Here is a 14,980-nt window from a genome sequence, read left to right as displayed (position 1 = left end):
GGATCGGCCCCGAGCTAGGTCGACAGCCCGGAACCGAGCAGCCACCAGCAGGGAAGTTCAGTTGTGCCTCATCCCAAGAATCCATCCTAACGTTCCTCGAGGCTCGCAAACGTCTTCCTTGGTCTTCTATCATTTCTGACGCCTCTAGTATATCGCTGCCACAGCCGTTCTGCCGGCGTAATCGTTTCGTTTGTGCTTCCCTCAACTTATGCGCGCCCGCCTTCAATCATACCTCAGTCCAAGTCGCCGAGACACATCTCACTGATTCTCAGCATCTGGTGAGGACTCGTACAGGCTTCCAACCACGTTTATGCGGCTCTAGTAGTAGTAGTACAGAAAGATCGACAGGTGACACAATCACCAGCACGTACACATACATGTGTAGAAGAATGGTTTGAGTTTGGCCGACGATTTTGGTGGTTCCTGTTCTCCTATGTAGGATATATGTCCTCGTTCGTCGAGCTGGGCACCACGACGTAAAGAGTTCACAAGGTGGCCACAGTCTACTTTTGAACACGGAAAATTAGGTCTGTGCCCATTTACCAGCATCACGCCGACGCGGCACCCTGAAGACCTCTCCCACGCGCCGCCGCCCATTTCTTCTCCTCCTCGCGTATCCGACAGAACGCCAAATAGTACCACATCACGTCCTGCCAATCGTCCCCGCCCGCCTTTTTCAGCCGCGGACACATAAGAGCAAGGAACGCCGCAACCCCAATGGGGTCCTCGAGCACCGATCCCTCCGCGGACAGCTGCTTCAGCGCAGACACCTGCTCCGGCGCCCGGACGGGGTTCTCCCGCTCGCCGAGCTCCGGCACGAAGCGCATGTCGAACGCGAGCGCGAGATGCGTGAGCTGCGGACACCCACGTACGAGCGCGTCCAGGCCCGCCAGGGTCGCGCGGGGCATGTACGGCGGAGGCTCGCTGTTCTCGAGCTCCTCGTCGTGGATGGTGTCGTCGATGTGGTCCGGGTGGTCCACCCACGGCAGCATGATTTCCTGAATATCGGGCCACGCGCGCGCCATGGCCTCCAGGGTGGCGTCGTCGACGTCGATCTGGCACGGGCCCCTCACGTACAGGCGGCGGAGTGCGCTCTTCAGTCCGGCTAGAGGGGCGATGTGGCGCGCGGGGTACGCGGGCCGGAGAACGACTTCGGCGGTGCGTGGAGAACGGATGTCGAGGTCGTGCAGAGACTCGCCGCTGGGGAGACCACCGATCGCGGCGCAGAGGGCCTCGAAGACGGCGCCGTCGGGGGTGACGCAGTACGGGTCATGGACGCGGATGTGGAGCTGCTGAAGAGCGGCGGATGACAGGGTGTTCAAGAACGCGGCGCACCACTCGAAGGCGATGTTGTACAGCGTGAGCTTCGTGAGCGCGGGAAAGAAGCTCGTGTGCCGTCCATGCGGCAAGGCGTCCCAGGTATAGTCCGCCGGCTCGACGTGGAGGAGCATCTCCTGCAGGCTCGGCAAGGAGCCCAGGGCTGTGAGAGCTTCGGGGCCGACGTTTATAGAGTAGCCGCCGAAGTAGACCAGGCGGTCGAATCCACGGAGCTCGGGACAAGCCAACGATGCATAGTTTGACGGACGGCCTATCCTCGCTTCTAGACGCAGCGACTCTACGAGCTGCGTCGCACGAGAAAGAGCCTGGATGGCCTTGGTGGGCCGGTGGGGGTGTATCCACAAGCCAGCGAGTTGTACCACCCGCAGGTTCGGCCCAAAGAGAAGGTCTGCAGGATGGAAGAATCCTCGGCCTGGCACAAGCTCTTCGTCCTGAACTGGTCGTTCTGTATGATAGAGAAAGCGCAGGTTTGGGAGCAGAGGCTTGGGCGCATGGCGGAGAAGCACGTCCCAGACTTCGGTGGGGAACTTGCGCCCGATGTCCCAAAAGGCGGGATTTCTGGCGTTGGCGTCAATCGCCGTGACCCGGATCGAGTACGTCGCAAGGCGCACGAAGTCCTGCGGAACGGGATCGCGCAGGAAGGCCTACAGGATATGGAAGTAAGATCTATGTCCGACGAGGCTCGCCCAGCAATCACGTTTCACGTACCGCTTTATACCTCTCATACTGGTATCCCCCATCCCCGTTCGCCGGAACAGGCAGAAACGCAAAGAGATCTTCCGGCAGCGTGCAAAGCAGCGGCGACAGTGATCGCAGTGTGCTCCACAGGACGTCGAGCGCGATCTCGCTGAGGCAGCGACAGGTGAGGGCCAAGGTCACCAGCCCATGGGGGGCCGTTGGGTAGAAGGGGTAAACGCGTGTCGCCAATACACGACAGATGCGCTGGAGTACCTCCTCAGGTAGTGTGTACAGTGCGGGCTGATTCATCGGCAGGTATAAATCGTCAGTAGCTACGGGTGAGTCGTTTGAGCGCAAGGTCTATGGGGATCATCGCCCACCGCACCGAGGGCTGCGCAGGGCGCGCACCTGATACCCCGCACGTCGTGGCAGTTACGTAGAAGACTCACCACATACATCAGATGCGCTGCTATGGCCGCACTCAATCCGATACGACTGTACCACGGAGCTAGAGCCGTGGCAGTGGGTGTGAGTTGTGTACGTACTGCCGATGTCTCCGTCATGCGTAGAAAATCCACGCATGTTTCATGCATATCTGTCCTGGAATTCAAACCGGACACAATACAGGCGGGCCGCACCCTGTGGGCGATATTTTTTGAAGTCGAAGCACCTGTGTTGGATGAGACTCATGAGTGATTCGGAGGAAGCTTGAGGAGACACACACGGGCGCCTAAACGGTGTCGTCAGAAACACTATCAGAGGCCATTTTCCTGAAAGCATTAAAATGCATGTGTGGTATTAGTGGCCCTCGGGTGATTGACATGGGTTGACACGTATAAGAGGACCGCAAGGAGATGTTGTTGCTCATATACCTTTCCCGACCCTTTAACCATTCAACAAAAGATAACAGCCCACCGCGGGGGTCGAACCCGCAGCCTTGAGATTCCCGAATCCTGAGGACAGGAGGTCCGTAAAAGTCTCACGCTCTATCCGATTGAGCTAGGCGGGCGTTGTAAAGGTACACCCATAGCGGGATATGTACAATGCGTAAAAGGTACCGTTATTGCGCAAAATGAACGACAACGTCATCGAATGACGCCGAGCGGGGAAACCGATCCCGTCCGACGCCCGACGAGCTCTGCCAGTGCACCTTCCCCCGCACCCGCACGCCTTCTCTCCTTCCTTCACCCGTCTCCTTCACTGTTTGACGCATAGCACCATGTCTGCCCGTACTTTCTCCCGCCGCCTCTTTGCGTCCCTCCGCACACCCGCCAGCGCACGCGCTGCCGCTCGCCCCGCCGGCAGGCGCTTTGCCAGCACCAGCGTCGAGCATGGCGCGAAGCAAAGCAGCGACCTTCCTTGGATGGTGCGTCAGGCCTCCAAGTGAATAAATGTGTACACCGACTGACCCACAAGTGTGCCTATGTAGATCGGCTCCGCACTCGTGTTCGGCCCTGCGGTACGCGTCTGCGCACCATGGTGTAGCACGAGCTCCCGTCACACTGACTTGCGCTCGTGTGCAGGCCGCGTACCTCCTCACCTCGTCCGGCAAAGAAAAGGGCAAGCATAACGCCGACGCTCACCACGACAAGGCTGCCAAGGCGCACGCGCCGTCGGAGGAGCTCATCAAGAAGGAGGAGGCACCCGCTCCCGCTGAGGTATGTGATTGCCTTCACTCGCGTAAATGTCGCAAGAGTTGACGCTGTGAACGCCCCGCAGGACGCGGACGCGTCGAAGGACGACGAGCCCGCCGAAAAGTCGGTGAGTCCTGCCCCAGGTCCAGGCCGCCCTAGAGGTCTCGCCCGCTGACATGTGTGTGCTCCCATGACGCAGGACTCCGCGCCCGCTGATGATGGCGCCGTGACCGACGACGAGGGCACGACCGCCTCCGCCAAGGACGTCGACGCGTCCGTGAAGCAGGCGTCCGTGCGTATCCCATGGTCTCCGCTTAGGGAGGCACGTCCTGACCGCCTCTCGAACAGGACTCGGACTCGCCCGCGGACGCACAGCGCGCAGAGGAGCACGACGCGAAGTTCTCGCAGGGCGCGCCTGGGCAGACCGCCGACGCGGAGACCGAGCACGAGCAGAAGGAGAAGCCCGGCAGCTCGAAATCGGGCACTGTGCAGGGCGAGGGCGACAAGGGCCCGACCGACCTGGGCGATGCCCGCGAAAAGTCCAAGGTCAGTAATTGTGCCCATTGCATGCTTCAGACGGGGCGAGCTAATGCGGATGTGTGCAGTCCAACCAGGCGCCCAAGGAGGCGGCGCAGGACTGAGTGTGGACACTACACAACCTCGATGGACTTATTGCATGTATCTAACTGTCTATTTGCATGGACGTTGGAAACGCTTATTATTACTCGGACATCTCGGTCGTGTGAGCCTATGGAGATGTTGTACATGTGGCGGTGCGAGGAGACTTGGAACGAGGCCAGCTGTACATGCGGATTGAGCTCGATGCAGGTACGACTATCACTTCCACTCGCACATCATTTTCCCTTGGGATGAACATTGACCGAGTCCAGCAAGTATCATCGCCTGGTCCATTTGATTACTGCCACCCAGTTGTGCGGAGCGCTGTATGGTACGCTGACAAGAGAATCGTAGATCCAGAAATGGCACTGCTGTTGCCAGTTGTGACTTGCCAGCCTTTCTGTGCTAAGCTGCTGCTTTTGAACGACGCGCGTAGGAGTAGGTAGGAGTACTTAAGGGGTAGATGAAGCCCTGAGTACTGGTAGTAGACGAGTAGGATAGTGTAAGCGCTCGATGCTTGGCTCCGAACAGTCATCATTCTCACCGCAACATTGTAGCAGGCTAGCAGCGGTCCTTCACCCCTTAGCAGTACAGCTCCCTGCAGCCCTCACTCGCCCTCGATATCCGTTTCTCGCGATATCGGCAGATGCATAATACTCCATAGGATCCGGCCTACGCAGTGAACACGAGTGTCGGCTGACCTCCCTCCAAGCGTTGACGGGCGGATTCCCTCGAGCCCATGTTCCCTCGGACCCGTATGAGGAGCGCGGCAATCAGACCTGTGGTAGTGAGTGTACCACCGAGTGAACCCGCGAAATTGACACCCATCACTGCCCGTCATAAGAGCCTGATATGGCGACACTCGACGCCCCTCTGAAAGAGCGCAGCTCCTTAGAAATCAATATCCGATGGTGTCGCTCATCAGCAAGGAATACCGGTAACTCTGCTCGGGCTGTCCCTGTGCGTTTCAAAATGCTAGAGACACTCGCGGAACGTGTACTTCTCCTTTTTGACAGGCTGAGTGAGCAAGAGCCCGTCGGGGATCAAGGAGCAATTCGCTACGCTCCAGCGTGTAATTGCGCAGATGTTCACGCGCGGTGTCGTCGTAAAACAGCATATATACGGCCCAGCACCCCGCACCACCATTATCCGGCACCCTCGCCTCACCCACCAACCGTACCTCCACACCACCGCGACTTGAACCCGCCCAGCAACAATGGCCACCGCCGCTGTCCTTTCCCCGCACGACGTCCCGACGACGCTCAACTACTACGCTCCCACAGACGACTCGTCCGAACCCCCCTACTCATACTTGCACACGCCGCCCGCGGGCAAGCCGCGCACGAACGTCGGGCAGGACCCGCGCCCCGTGGTCGTCCACGACGTGCGCGGGCGCGAGCACGAGCTCACGCTCGACACCGTCGGGTTCCAGTTCATGACGGCCCCAAGCGCGGAGACCGCGTTCGACGACGAGGCGCGCATCAAGACGGAGTACTACAGGGAGGTCGAGCAGCTGCTGAAGACGGTCACGGGCGCGAAGCGCGTCTTCATCTTCGACCACACCATCAGGCGTGTATCGCGACGCGTACGTACGTGCGGCCAGAGGGCGGATGCTGACCACGGACACACATGCACATGCACAGGCGCCGCAAGCCCGAAGATGCCGGCGAGGGGACCCTGGAGAACCAGATCCGTGGCCCGGCCGTACGCATCTCCCAGCCTAATGCACACTCCACCCCGGCAGCGCACTCACCCCGCCCCACAGGAACTCGTGCACGTCGACCAGACGTACGCCGCCTCCATCGCGCGCGTGCGCTACCACCTCCCCGCCGACGCGGACCGCCTCCTGCAGGGCCGCGTGCGCCTGATCAACGTCTGGCGGCCGATCGCGCACCCCGTCGCGCACCACCCGCTCGCGGTGTCCGACTGGCGCACGCTCGATGCGCACGCCGACCTCGTCCCCATGCGCTTCATCTACCCCGAGCGCGAGGGCGGCGCGTACAGCGTGCGCTACCACCCGCGCCACGAGTGGTACTACCTCGCGGACCAGACCCCCGAGGAGGTCACGCTCATCAAGTGCTACGACTCCGAGGAGGGTGTGGCGAGGTTGACGCCGCATACGGCGTTTCCGGATAAGACGGCGCTGGAGGGCGCGCCGCACGTCGATCGAGGTCCGCGCGCTGGTGTTTGATACGGAGTAGGGAGGTGTGGGGGATGTGGTGCTTGTGTGCTTTTTGGATGGGTTTACCTTGTGTGTACTAATACTGTCTCTTGGATGGAGCATCTCGAATTAGAATATGGAACATGACTTTTCCCGGATCGTATACGCTTCCCCAAACGATTCGTCTTTCTTTACCCTTCGAGGGCCCCAAACTATCATGTAGTTGCGGTTCTGGCAACCACACGACTTCGTATGAAAAAAGGAACGGTGAGAGTACTGACTCGGTGCCTAGTCCTCCATTCCACTGCCCCTCCAGATGACCAAGTCGCCGTGAAAACACGCCCGAATTTGCACCGTGACCGTTCAACATGGTCCTGGCGGCGCGTCCGCCGTCAGCCTCCGTGTGCCCTACATGGACGAGGAAGGCGACACCTGTAAATGCCAGGCTGAGGATGATATACACCAGATACACCGGGTCGTCTGGGGCTCCATCCCTCCACACCACATGTACACCGCTGACCGACGACGGTTTTTTTTGGATGGAGGGACGGTAGACCACAAGGGTGTGGTGAAAGCATAGCGCAAAGCGGTGTCTCGGTCCATACCCAGCGAGAACGCCCTAGGGTCCTTAGGGTACTCTCGCGAGGGCGTGAAGGTTTCTCATGGCTAGCGGTGGCTGGCAAGGCCACCGTGCAGCGGCAGGATTTCCTGTAGAGCGTGCAGCCTGCCACTGGGAGGGCCCGGGGTGGATACCATGGCTGATGCCCTTCGCGGTCTCGGTGATAGGAGTTTGGTTTCGTCAACAAACAAGTCTGCTGATGCCATTCAGCAGAGCTGATGAGGGAATATTTGGGGCAATGAGTGGGGATCTCCTAGGAACATAATTGTAGATGCGGGCTTTGCCTGCATAGATGGGTGAGCAGGCGATGTGCTTTATGGATCACCGAGGAGACGTACCTGCGCAGAGAAATCTGAGCGCTGCAGCTCCTTCGTAGGGCTGTCGCTTCGCCTTCCATGCACAGAATGGGGAGTGAGAAACATCGTACTCTCCGTCAGAATGACAAGAATGCACTATTATCGGCCCATGTTCGAGTCTGATTGGCAAGTGAGTGGATTTAAATATTGAATAAAGTGGATTGCGTGCTCACAAAATTCTGGAGGGATCAACGAACATGTCCAAGCAAGCCTGTAACACCAGAAGAGATGTTAGGAGCGTCCTTTTGATCTTAGACCGCGGTACGCGTGTACGCATGGGCAGCCTGCAACGAGCATAGGACCATTCCCGTCTCCCGGCAACCACTTCTGTATTTCTCATATTTATACCACGGCGCCATTCTCCTCTGCCGGTTCTCGCACCAACCAGCTTCCATCAAGCGTGCCCTTGCCCGTCTCCCGCAATGCCCAAGCCTCGCGGTCCAAACTCCTGCGCGCCACCTCGCAGTCCAGCTTGATATCCTCGATCAGCGCTCCTGCGTCGGCGTAGTCCTTCTCCTCCCGAATGAACCCCACAATCAACAGCCGCATCTCGACGCCGTAGAAGTCGGCACCGAACTCGTGGAGGACGTGTGCCTCAGCCGACCGCGCTGTGTTCTTGTAGAACCGGTTGTATCCGATCGACATCACCATGGGATAGATGCTGAATCCGGAGTGCGCTCCTGACGGGGAGGAGGTGTCTGACGATGTCGTTCGATGGTTCGGATGCGACGGTGGTAGGCGTAGGGAAGCCCAGCCAAAGTACACTCCGGACTTGATATCAGCGATCCATGGTGTCAGGCTCTCGTCGACGGGAAGGTTGGCCGTGGGGATTCCTAGTGCTTTGGAGCCACGCCCGAAGCCGTTGATTACTTTGCCTTCCATGTGCAGGGGGTAGGGTGCTTCGGGCCCCGTAGAAGGGCCGATGATGAGTGGACGTGCGGTGGTCATTGGATTGGGCGGTGCTACGTAAACTGGGGATCGTGATGTTCTTGGAAGAACTTGGTTGGGAGTGTTGCTAGAATGCGATAAGGAGAGGATCGTAGCTGCGGCTGTCGAGTATGGTGGTCGAGGATGTAGAAGGAGTATATCCTGATCAATTCTTATATCAGGAAGAGAATGTGCAGGCTTGTCGAATTGTGAGTCTTACTGGCGACAGGGAATCTTTGTTCAACGTTCAGCAAACGCTAAGTCGGCGGGCAATGATTCAACAAGGGATTAATCTAGCAATCCGAGCTAGATGACCGTCCCAGTGAGTATGTTATCGTCCACGACAGTATACACATACATCGGACGGCGAAACCAGTGTCGTGTCGGATGGCCAGGTGGTGGGCGACCGCTGACGAGTGCGTAGTGTACGCGATCGTACTTGCCCGGGAAAACCTCGGCACAGTCGAGCACAGCAATATTCACTACCTTCTCCGCGAGCCTCGGGTGTCCATATGTACTGCTCAAACTCATCTGCTCAAGTTCCGAGGTCACCGCGCACGCACTTTCACCGCAAGAGACCATCTATTCATACGGATAAATACCTGCAAGATCTAGTACAGCGCAATCTATGGTCATGAACGTTCGTAACAGCGATCTAAGTACAACGCACGCATGGGCGCGAAGGGGGTAGTAGGGAGGGGGGGCACAACCTCGGCCATCGTCATCGCAGCGTTACTGTGCGACGGTCGTGGGGGCAGGGGGGAGAGAGAAGGCGCGAAGGACAGGGAATAACGAGGGCCCGCGTGCAGACTGGGCCGAGGCCGGGAGCCGGAGGCGCGGACGGTGCGGGGCGCGGAGGCGTGCATTCGAGGGAGGCGGGAGGCGAGAAGCGCTGCAGCGGCCGGGGCAGGCAGAAGGGATTGTCCAGTGTTACTGTAGTCTATGCGTATCCATGTCCGCGCGGAAGGGCATCGGAAGACTGAAGCGCAGCGCAGCAGAGAGGCGGCGGAGATTAATAATGCAGAACTGCGATCGCTGGAATTAACAGGGTCGGAACTGGAGCGCGTGTACGATGCGGTGCGGTGCGTGCGGTGACGGTGTGTCACGGCGTTGTTGGTTGTTGGATGCTTGGTGCTCGGTGCTCCGGTTTCGAGAAGATACCCCCGCGGACGGGCCTTCGACGTCGAACTGTGCTTTCATACTCTCTCATGTCTATAGACTCCCCCACTCCTCCCCCAGATTCACGTACTCTCCCCTCCCATGTGTCTTGTGTACCACCACCCTCCCCCTCCTCCCCCTCCCCTCGCCGCACCGCCGCGCACGCCACATTAACTGCACCCTGCACACGCAGCGGCGGGCTGGCTGGCTGCTTCTCGCCCGTCTACGCGCTGCTGCCGAGACCCGAGGCGGCCGCGAACTCGCTGAAGCCCGGCAGCTCGACCTTCTGCGACTCGTGCAGCGTCATCTCGCTCACCGCGCCGTCGAGGCTGCGCCGGCGCGTCTCCTTCGCAGCCGCAGCCGCAGCGCCCGCGTCAGGGCGGTTCAGCGGGGACGCCGGCGAGGACGGAAGCTTGAGCGGCGGGAGCTTGATCGGAGGCGACGACGCGCGAGACGCCGGGAGCGACAGCGGGTGCGCGTCAGAAGCTGCGCCCGAGCCGCCGAAATGCGACGGAGTCACCGTCGGGTCCGTGTGTGACGCCGGGGGGCCCGCGCGCGGGCGCGGGTGGATGGGCGTCATCCCGAACGCGGCGCGGACGGAGTGCGCGAGGTGCGCGTGGTGGTGGTGGTGGCTGGCGGGACCCTGCGGGTGGTGGCCGGGCGCGCGCGAGTGGTGAGGGGGCGACGGTGCCCGCGAGCTTGAGGAGCTGCCACCCTCGTGTGCGAGCGAGTGCGCGTGGCTGCGCGGACTGCTCCCGCTGCTGCTGGGGCCGCTTGACAGTTGCGGTGTCGGCAGTGACGCGATCGAGGTGCGGTCGCTGGTGTACGGGATGTGGAAGCTCGGCGGAGGCATCGCGAAGTGGTCAACGGAGACGCCGTGCGCGGCAGCGTACGACACGAGGTCCCCAGAGCTGCCTCGTTTCGCCATCCGGCCGCTGATAGCGCTGGAGGAGGGTGGGCTGCCGGCCACGCTCGTGATCCTGCGCGTGCGCGGGTCATAGTAGTGCCCGTACTCGTCCACAGGGCTGTCGAGCGAGGGCGGAGGGAGGCGGAAGGGTGAAGGGGCCCGCGACGGGCCGCTGGAATGGATGTTGAGCGTCCGCAGACCACCAAGGAATGGGCTCGTCGACGGAGTAAATGAAAACTCCGCATTGCTTGGGGGCTTCGCGCCGTTCGCGAAGGGGTGATGCACAGCATGGTCGACAGATGCTGGATGATGTGGCACAGCCGGAGAGACGTGCATAGGCGAATGAGCTGGTTGCATAGAGTCGGAGTCGGAGCTGATCGGCGACGGCGAGTCCTCGTGCCCGGCTTGGAGATGAGGCCTGTTCGCCGCTGGGTGGTGGTAGGGATGCGACCATACTGCGTGGCCATTAGCGTGGTGCGCGTGTGTATGCGCGTGTACCCGGGGGTGATGATGCGCGCCGTCCACGACGTGGCCCGACGTATGCGGATGCATAGCTAGGAAGTCGCGCTTCGAGCTGCCCATGCTGCGGCGCCGCCCGTGTTTAGCCGTAAGCGGCTCCTCGTCCACTAGGCCCATGTCGCGTTCGCGCGAGACACTGAAGTATCCGCCTTCATCGCTGTGTGGGGGTTGGGCGGCAAAGAACGGCGTTCCGAGGGGCGTGGTGGTCGCGCTCTTGCTGACACGGCCGTGGTAGGACATGATTTCGGCATGCCGAGCCTCGTATTCCGCTCGCCTTAGCGCCTCCAAATGGCGAACCTCGAATTCGGCTCTCCGCATAGCCTCGCTACGCTCAAGGACGTACAACTCTTCCATGGCGACGCTCGATAGCGCGGAGAATGCATTGGGATTTGATGCGTTGGGGAGGATGTGTTCGGCATGATGTGCTGGCCGAGGATGCGACAGCGGGTAGTCGAAGAGTGTGGGGTCAGAGGGATACATCGCCGTCGGCCGCGCGTATGATTCATCCTGAAGACTGAGTCAGTAACAGCTCACGATGACGCAAACGAGGGGCAGGCACAGGGGTGTTTGTGGGGGAAAACCAAAACTCACCTCATCGTCGCTATTCGCGCGGCTCCTCGCCTTCTTCTTTACACGCATACTCGAGCCGCGTGTGATACCAAATTCAGCGTCGGTGGGGGACATACCAGCCGAAGATCTCCCAGCGCTGATCTCCATACCACCGTCGGCTATATGCTCGACCTTCGCCTTGCCTTTCGTCTTGTGGGCAGGGTGGCTGGAGCCCGCTGCGCTGGAGTAATGTGCGCCATCGTGATTGGTGTGAATGCGGGAGTGCCGCGTCAGCTCGTCGGAGCGCGAGAAACGTTTCTCGCAGCCGGGGAACGTGCACTCGAACGGCTTCTCGCCTGTGTGGGTACGGATGTGGCGAGTCTGGGACAAAGATAAGCAATTGTGCTGTCGGCGGTCGCGAGTGGCACACGCACCTGGTGCTCCAGACGACTAAAAGCGCGTCCGCACAGAGGATAGGGGCATTTGTATGGCCTTGCGGCGGCCTTTTCTGAGGCCTGGGGCGGGGGAGGAGGTGAGGGGGGCATTACGTCCATGTCTCTGTGAAGCAGGAGGGAGGAGAGGTCCATGGCCGAACGAGCAGAAGGGAGGGGAAGGCGGTGGACGGGCGGGTATTAGTACGGGGAAGAGAGGAGGGATAGACGGATACGCACGGGATTAATAGGGCGCGAAGATCTATTAGATTGGGCCGGGGACGGCGAGCCCTCAATTGGTGGTGGTGTGGACAAAGAGGGGATGTGGGGGATACCCCGCGTGGACTGAATTGATGGAGTGTCAGCGATGCAGGGTCGCAGCTACCGCGCGCTGGGGAGGCGGTGGAAGAGACGATCGAAGCGGCGGCTGGCAAGAAGCAGGATGGATGGGACGAGGTGACGACCGCGGATGATCCGGGCAGAATCTAGAGTGCAGACGGCTGAGGAGGGCGTGTGGGAGGAGAGCGAGGGGCTCGAGCGTGGGCGGAGGAAGAGAAGGAGGAGGGCGAGGGAAAGCGGTACAGGCGGATATCAGCAGCAGACGGCGGTGGCTCTGGCAGATGGGCGCAGCGGAGTGTCAGGGCGCGGGACGTTTCACGCGCTGGGCTGGGCGCTGCGGGGGAGGGGAAAGGGGAAAGAGGAGGGGGCCCCGCGCGTTCTTGTGCACTCTAAGAACTCCCTACGAAAATTTCTGCCAAAAATGAGACGAGTGGGGGTGCGAGGATCGATGGTGCGCGCGGGCGTCGACGCTGCTCTCGACGGAGGGCAGATAAGTTTCGCCATCTTCCGCCACCGCCTGCTCGTCTCGCCGACCCCCATTCCCTTTTCCGGCCAATCCCCCTCCGATTCCCACCGTCCTCACCTCCCTCCCCATTTCCGATCATTTTCCGCCCGCCGCCCGGCTGCTGATCCATCCTCTCCCCCCGCCGCCGGCTGCACACTGCGCCGTCCTGCCACAAACGTGCTCTCTCCCCTCTCCTCGCAATTTATTCTCCTCTCGCACCCGCCTTGGCCGCGAGGGCGCAAGCAACTTGGCCGTTTCGCTCGGCTACCCGTCGCGCCACCATGCGGGGCGCTATCACGGGCGTCGATACATTGCGGGGCAGGAACGCCCCCGGGCGGCGCGCGTGGCGGGTTGCATCCGCCATCTGAGATGCGCCATGACGAACACTCGGCTCACACAAGATCATCTTATCTCCAGATTCTCCAGATTCCAGAATCACAGGCACACCTCCCCAAACAGGCATCCCCATGGGGACCTCCTCCGTCCCCCTGGCAGAGTGCCTCCGCCCGCCACCGCACCTCGGTCCGTTCCCGCACGGCGCACATGGCGGACATATCGACCTTCACCACACTTCGTGGAAGATGCGGCAGCGTCGACGCTAAAAGCCGCTTTGCGTCGGATGTTTGCTGCATAGCCGAGTGCCAGCATGCTAGGTGACGTCCCCGTATCTCATCATTCATGCCCCGCGTTATCCTGTTCCAAACCCACTCCATCCTGACCCACCGGCGACCGCACAGTCCGTCGTACAAGGCGTGGGTGCGGGGACGGGATGCTATCGTGGTCTAGCCCGTTCCGTGCCGTCTCGATAGCCCTCGATCCTTTCCAGCTGTACGCTGATCTCTTCTCGCCCTGTCCAATTTCGCCCGCTTACTCCCATAGATAACGCGTCCCACACACCGACGCGTCTTCCCCCTGACCCATCGTCTTTCTTTGCGCAGTAATGACGTTAAACGTAATTCCCCAGCGCTCCGTTCACGCTGCTGTGTGAACACAAACGACACACCGAGGCCTTCTACCGCGGCAACTCCGGGTACGTCTATCTCTAATCACAGCGAGACACGAACTTGACATGGCAGTTGAATGTACATATAGGCGCCCCTCGCTATGACTCAAGGAAATCTAACCGCAACTCCCTTCCACAGGGATCAGACGTACAAGTCCGTGCGCCCATCATACGACGGGCGAACATGCATCGACCACGACCTCGCTGCGGCGCGCCACGCGGTCCCTTGGCTACCCGCGTGCCGCCTGCTAGGACAGCGCGGGCGACCGCAAGCGCGCCTCGCTCTTCCCGCTCGAGGCTGACCGCGACCCGCCCGCCCCCAGTCCAAAGAAGCCACAGGCGCGATGACGAGCTCGCGAAGCGCTGCTCAAAGCTTCTCTCGAACCGAAAGCCTCCCTCTCGCTGCCATCCGCGGCGATGTCCGATCTCGCAGGGGAATCTCGCCTCCTTTATACGCATGCCCCGAAACCGCAGGGCGCACGGCTGCTGCAGTGCGATGCACCACGATTGTCCACAACTGGCCGGCGCTGCTCTCCTGCCCGCAGGCAAGTGCCCGGACGCGCGGTGCCAGGATATTCCGGTGGACGAGCACGTTCAGTGCGGGCGTGTGTGGGGTAAGCGCATGCCGTCCGCGTCCACACCGTCCGCTGCCCTGGGGTCAAGCGAGCGGCGTGGACGCGCCCTGCCCAGAACTCCATCTAGGTCTCCTGGGGCGTTCTGATGACCGACCGCGCGTGTGCTCGCGAGCCGTGTCGGCCTGTCCAGTCTCCCCTCTCCTGGGACCTAGCGCCGCCTATGACGCAGTGCCAGCGACAAACGCACCCGCACGCGTCCCTACCCCCGCCGACGCGTACGCTACAGCCATACTGCCTCCAGGGGGCGCCTTCGTTGCCTGTTCGCCGCGCTGCAGCCGATTCCCTGTCGACGAAGCTCTGCGCTGCCGGTTTTTCCTGCGCCCTGTGCCATTCCGCCTGCTCTCCGTAACGCGGCGAAGCGAGGAGAGCACGGCTGCGCTTCGCAGCGTACCTCGCGCGCCGTGCTGTGCCTGCCCATTCACCGCGCTCGTGCATTCTGCCGCGACTGCTTTGTGTCCTTCGCAAACCCTCTCCACTCCGCTCGCATCCCTACCGGCTACACGCCTATGTCGTACAGCAGGCGCGCTCTAGACCCCCCTCTCGGCACTGGCATCTCACTTTCCACCGGTCTTGCACCCGTCCGAGCTCGCCCTTGGGCCCAGC

General features: G+C 61.0%; 5 protein-coding genes and 1 non-coding gene across 6 annotated transcripts; 2 read left to right on the top strand and 4 right to left on the bottom strand.

Moving 5' to 3' along the window:
* Positions 1 to 548: 548 nt before the first annotated feature.
* Positions 549 to 2,598, bottom strand: TRAVEDRAFT_19833 (uncharacterized protein; the record flags this gene model as incomplete). Its single annotated transcript, XM_008038971.1, has 3 exons — positions 549 to 1,982; positions 2,047 to 2,348; positions 2,562 to 2,598. The coding sequence occupies 3 exons, from the start codon at positions 2,596 to 2,598 to the stop codon at positions 549 to 551; spliced, it is 1,773 nt and encodes a 590-aa protein (XP_008037162.1).
* Positions 2,599 to 2,924: 326 nt separating this feature from the next.
* Positions 2,925 to 3,025, bottom strand: TRAVEDRAFT_t68. Its single transcript has one exon. It is a non-coding gene; the product is annotated as a tRNA-Lys (tRNA).
* Positions 3,026 to 3,180: 155 nt separating this feature from the next.
* On the top strand, positions 3,181 to 4,474 carry TRAVEDRAFT_28588 (uncharacterized protein). The gene is made up of 6 exons (XM_008039039.1): positions 3,181 to 3,382; positions 3,540 to 3,674; positions 3,736 to 3,777; positions 3,850 to 3,942; positions 3,999 to 4,196; positions 4,256 to 4,474. The coding sequence occupies exons 1-6, from the start codon at positions 3,236 to 3,238 to the stop codon at positions 4,289 to 4,291; spliced, it is 651 nt and encodes a 216-aa protein (XP_008037230.1). The 5' UTR covers positions 3,181 to 3,235; the 3' UTR covers positions 4,292 to 4,474.
* A 1,010-nt stretch (positions 4,475 to 5,484) lies between these two features.
* On the top strand, positions 5,485 to 6,574 carry TRAVEDRAFT_71487 (uncharacterized protein; the record flags this gene model as incomplete). Its single annotated transcript, XM_008039578.1, has 3 exons — positions 5,485 to 5,841; positions 5,922 to 5,972; positions 6,034 to 6,574. The coding sequence occupies 3 exons, from the start codon at positions 5,485 to 5,487 to the stop codon at positions 6,457 to 6,459; spliced, it is 834 nt and encodes a 277-aa protein (XP_008037769.1). The 3' UTR covers positions 6,460 to 6,574.
* Positions 6,575 to 7,746: 1,172 nt separating this feature from the next.
* On the bottom strand, positions 7,747 to 8,352 carry TRAVEDRAFT_36813 (riboflavin kinase; the record flags this gene model as incomplete). Its single annotated transcript, XM_008039095.1, has 1 exon — positions 7,747 to 8,352. One exon carries the CDS (start codon positions 8,350 to 8,352, stop codon positions 7,747 to 7,749), a length of 606 nt encoding a protein of 201 aa, XP_008037286.1.
* A 1,282-nt stretch (positions 8,353 to 9,634) lies between these two features.
* On the bottom strand, positions 9,635 to 12,206 carry TRAVEDRAFT_64470 (uncharacterized protein). The gene is made up of 4 exons (XM_008039577.1): positions 12,136 to 12,206; positions 11,899 to 12,022; positions 11,507 to 11,845; positions 9,635 to 11,422 (listed from the first exon to the last, which is right to left on the bottom strand). Exons 2-4 carry the CDS (start codon positions 12,016 to 12,018, stop codon positions 9,713 to 9,715), a joined length of 2,169 nt encoding a protein of 722 aa, XP_008037768.1. The 5' UTR covers positions 12,019 to 12,022; positions 12,136 to 12,206; the 3' UTR covers positions 9,635 to 9,712.
* Positions 12,207 to 14,980: the final 2,774 nt, after the last annotated feature.

Source organism: Trametes versicolor, assembly GCF_000271585.1.
Source record: "Trametes versicolor FP-101664 SS1 unplaced genomic scaffold TRAVEscaffold_5, whole genome shotgun sequence".
Taxonomy (NCBI): domain Eukaryota; kingdom Fungi; phylum Basidiomycota; class Agaricomycetes; order Polyporales; family Polyporaceae; genus Trametes; species Trametes versicolor.
Note: the sequence above shows the minus strand (reverse complement) of the source record. Positions and strands in the feature narration are given on the sequence as shown.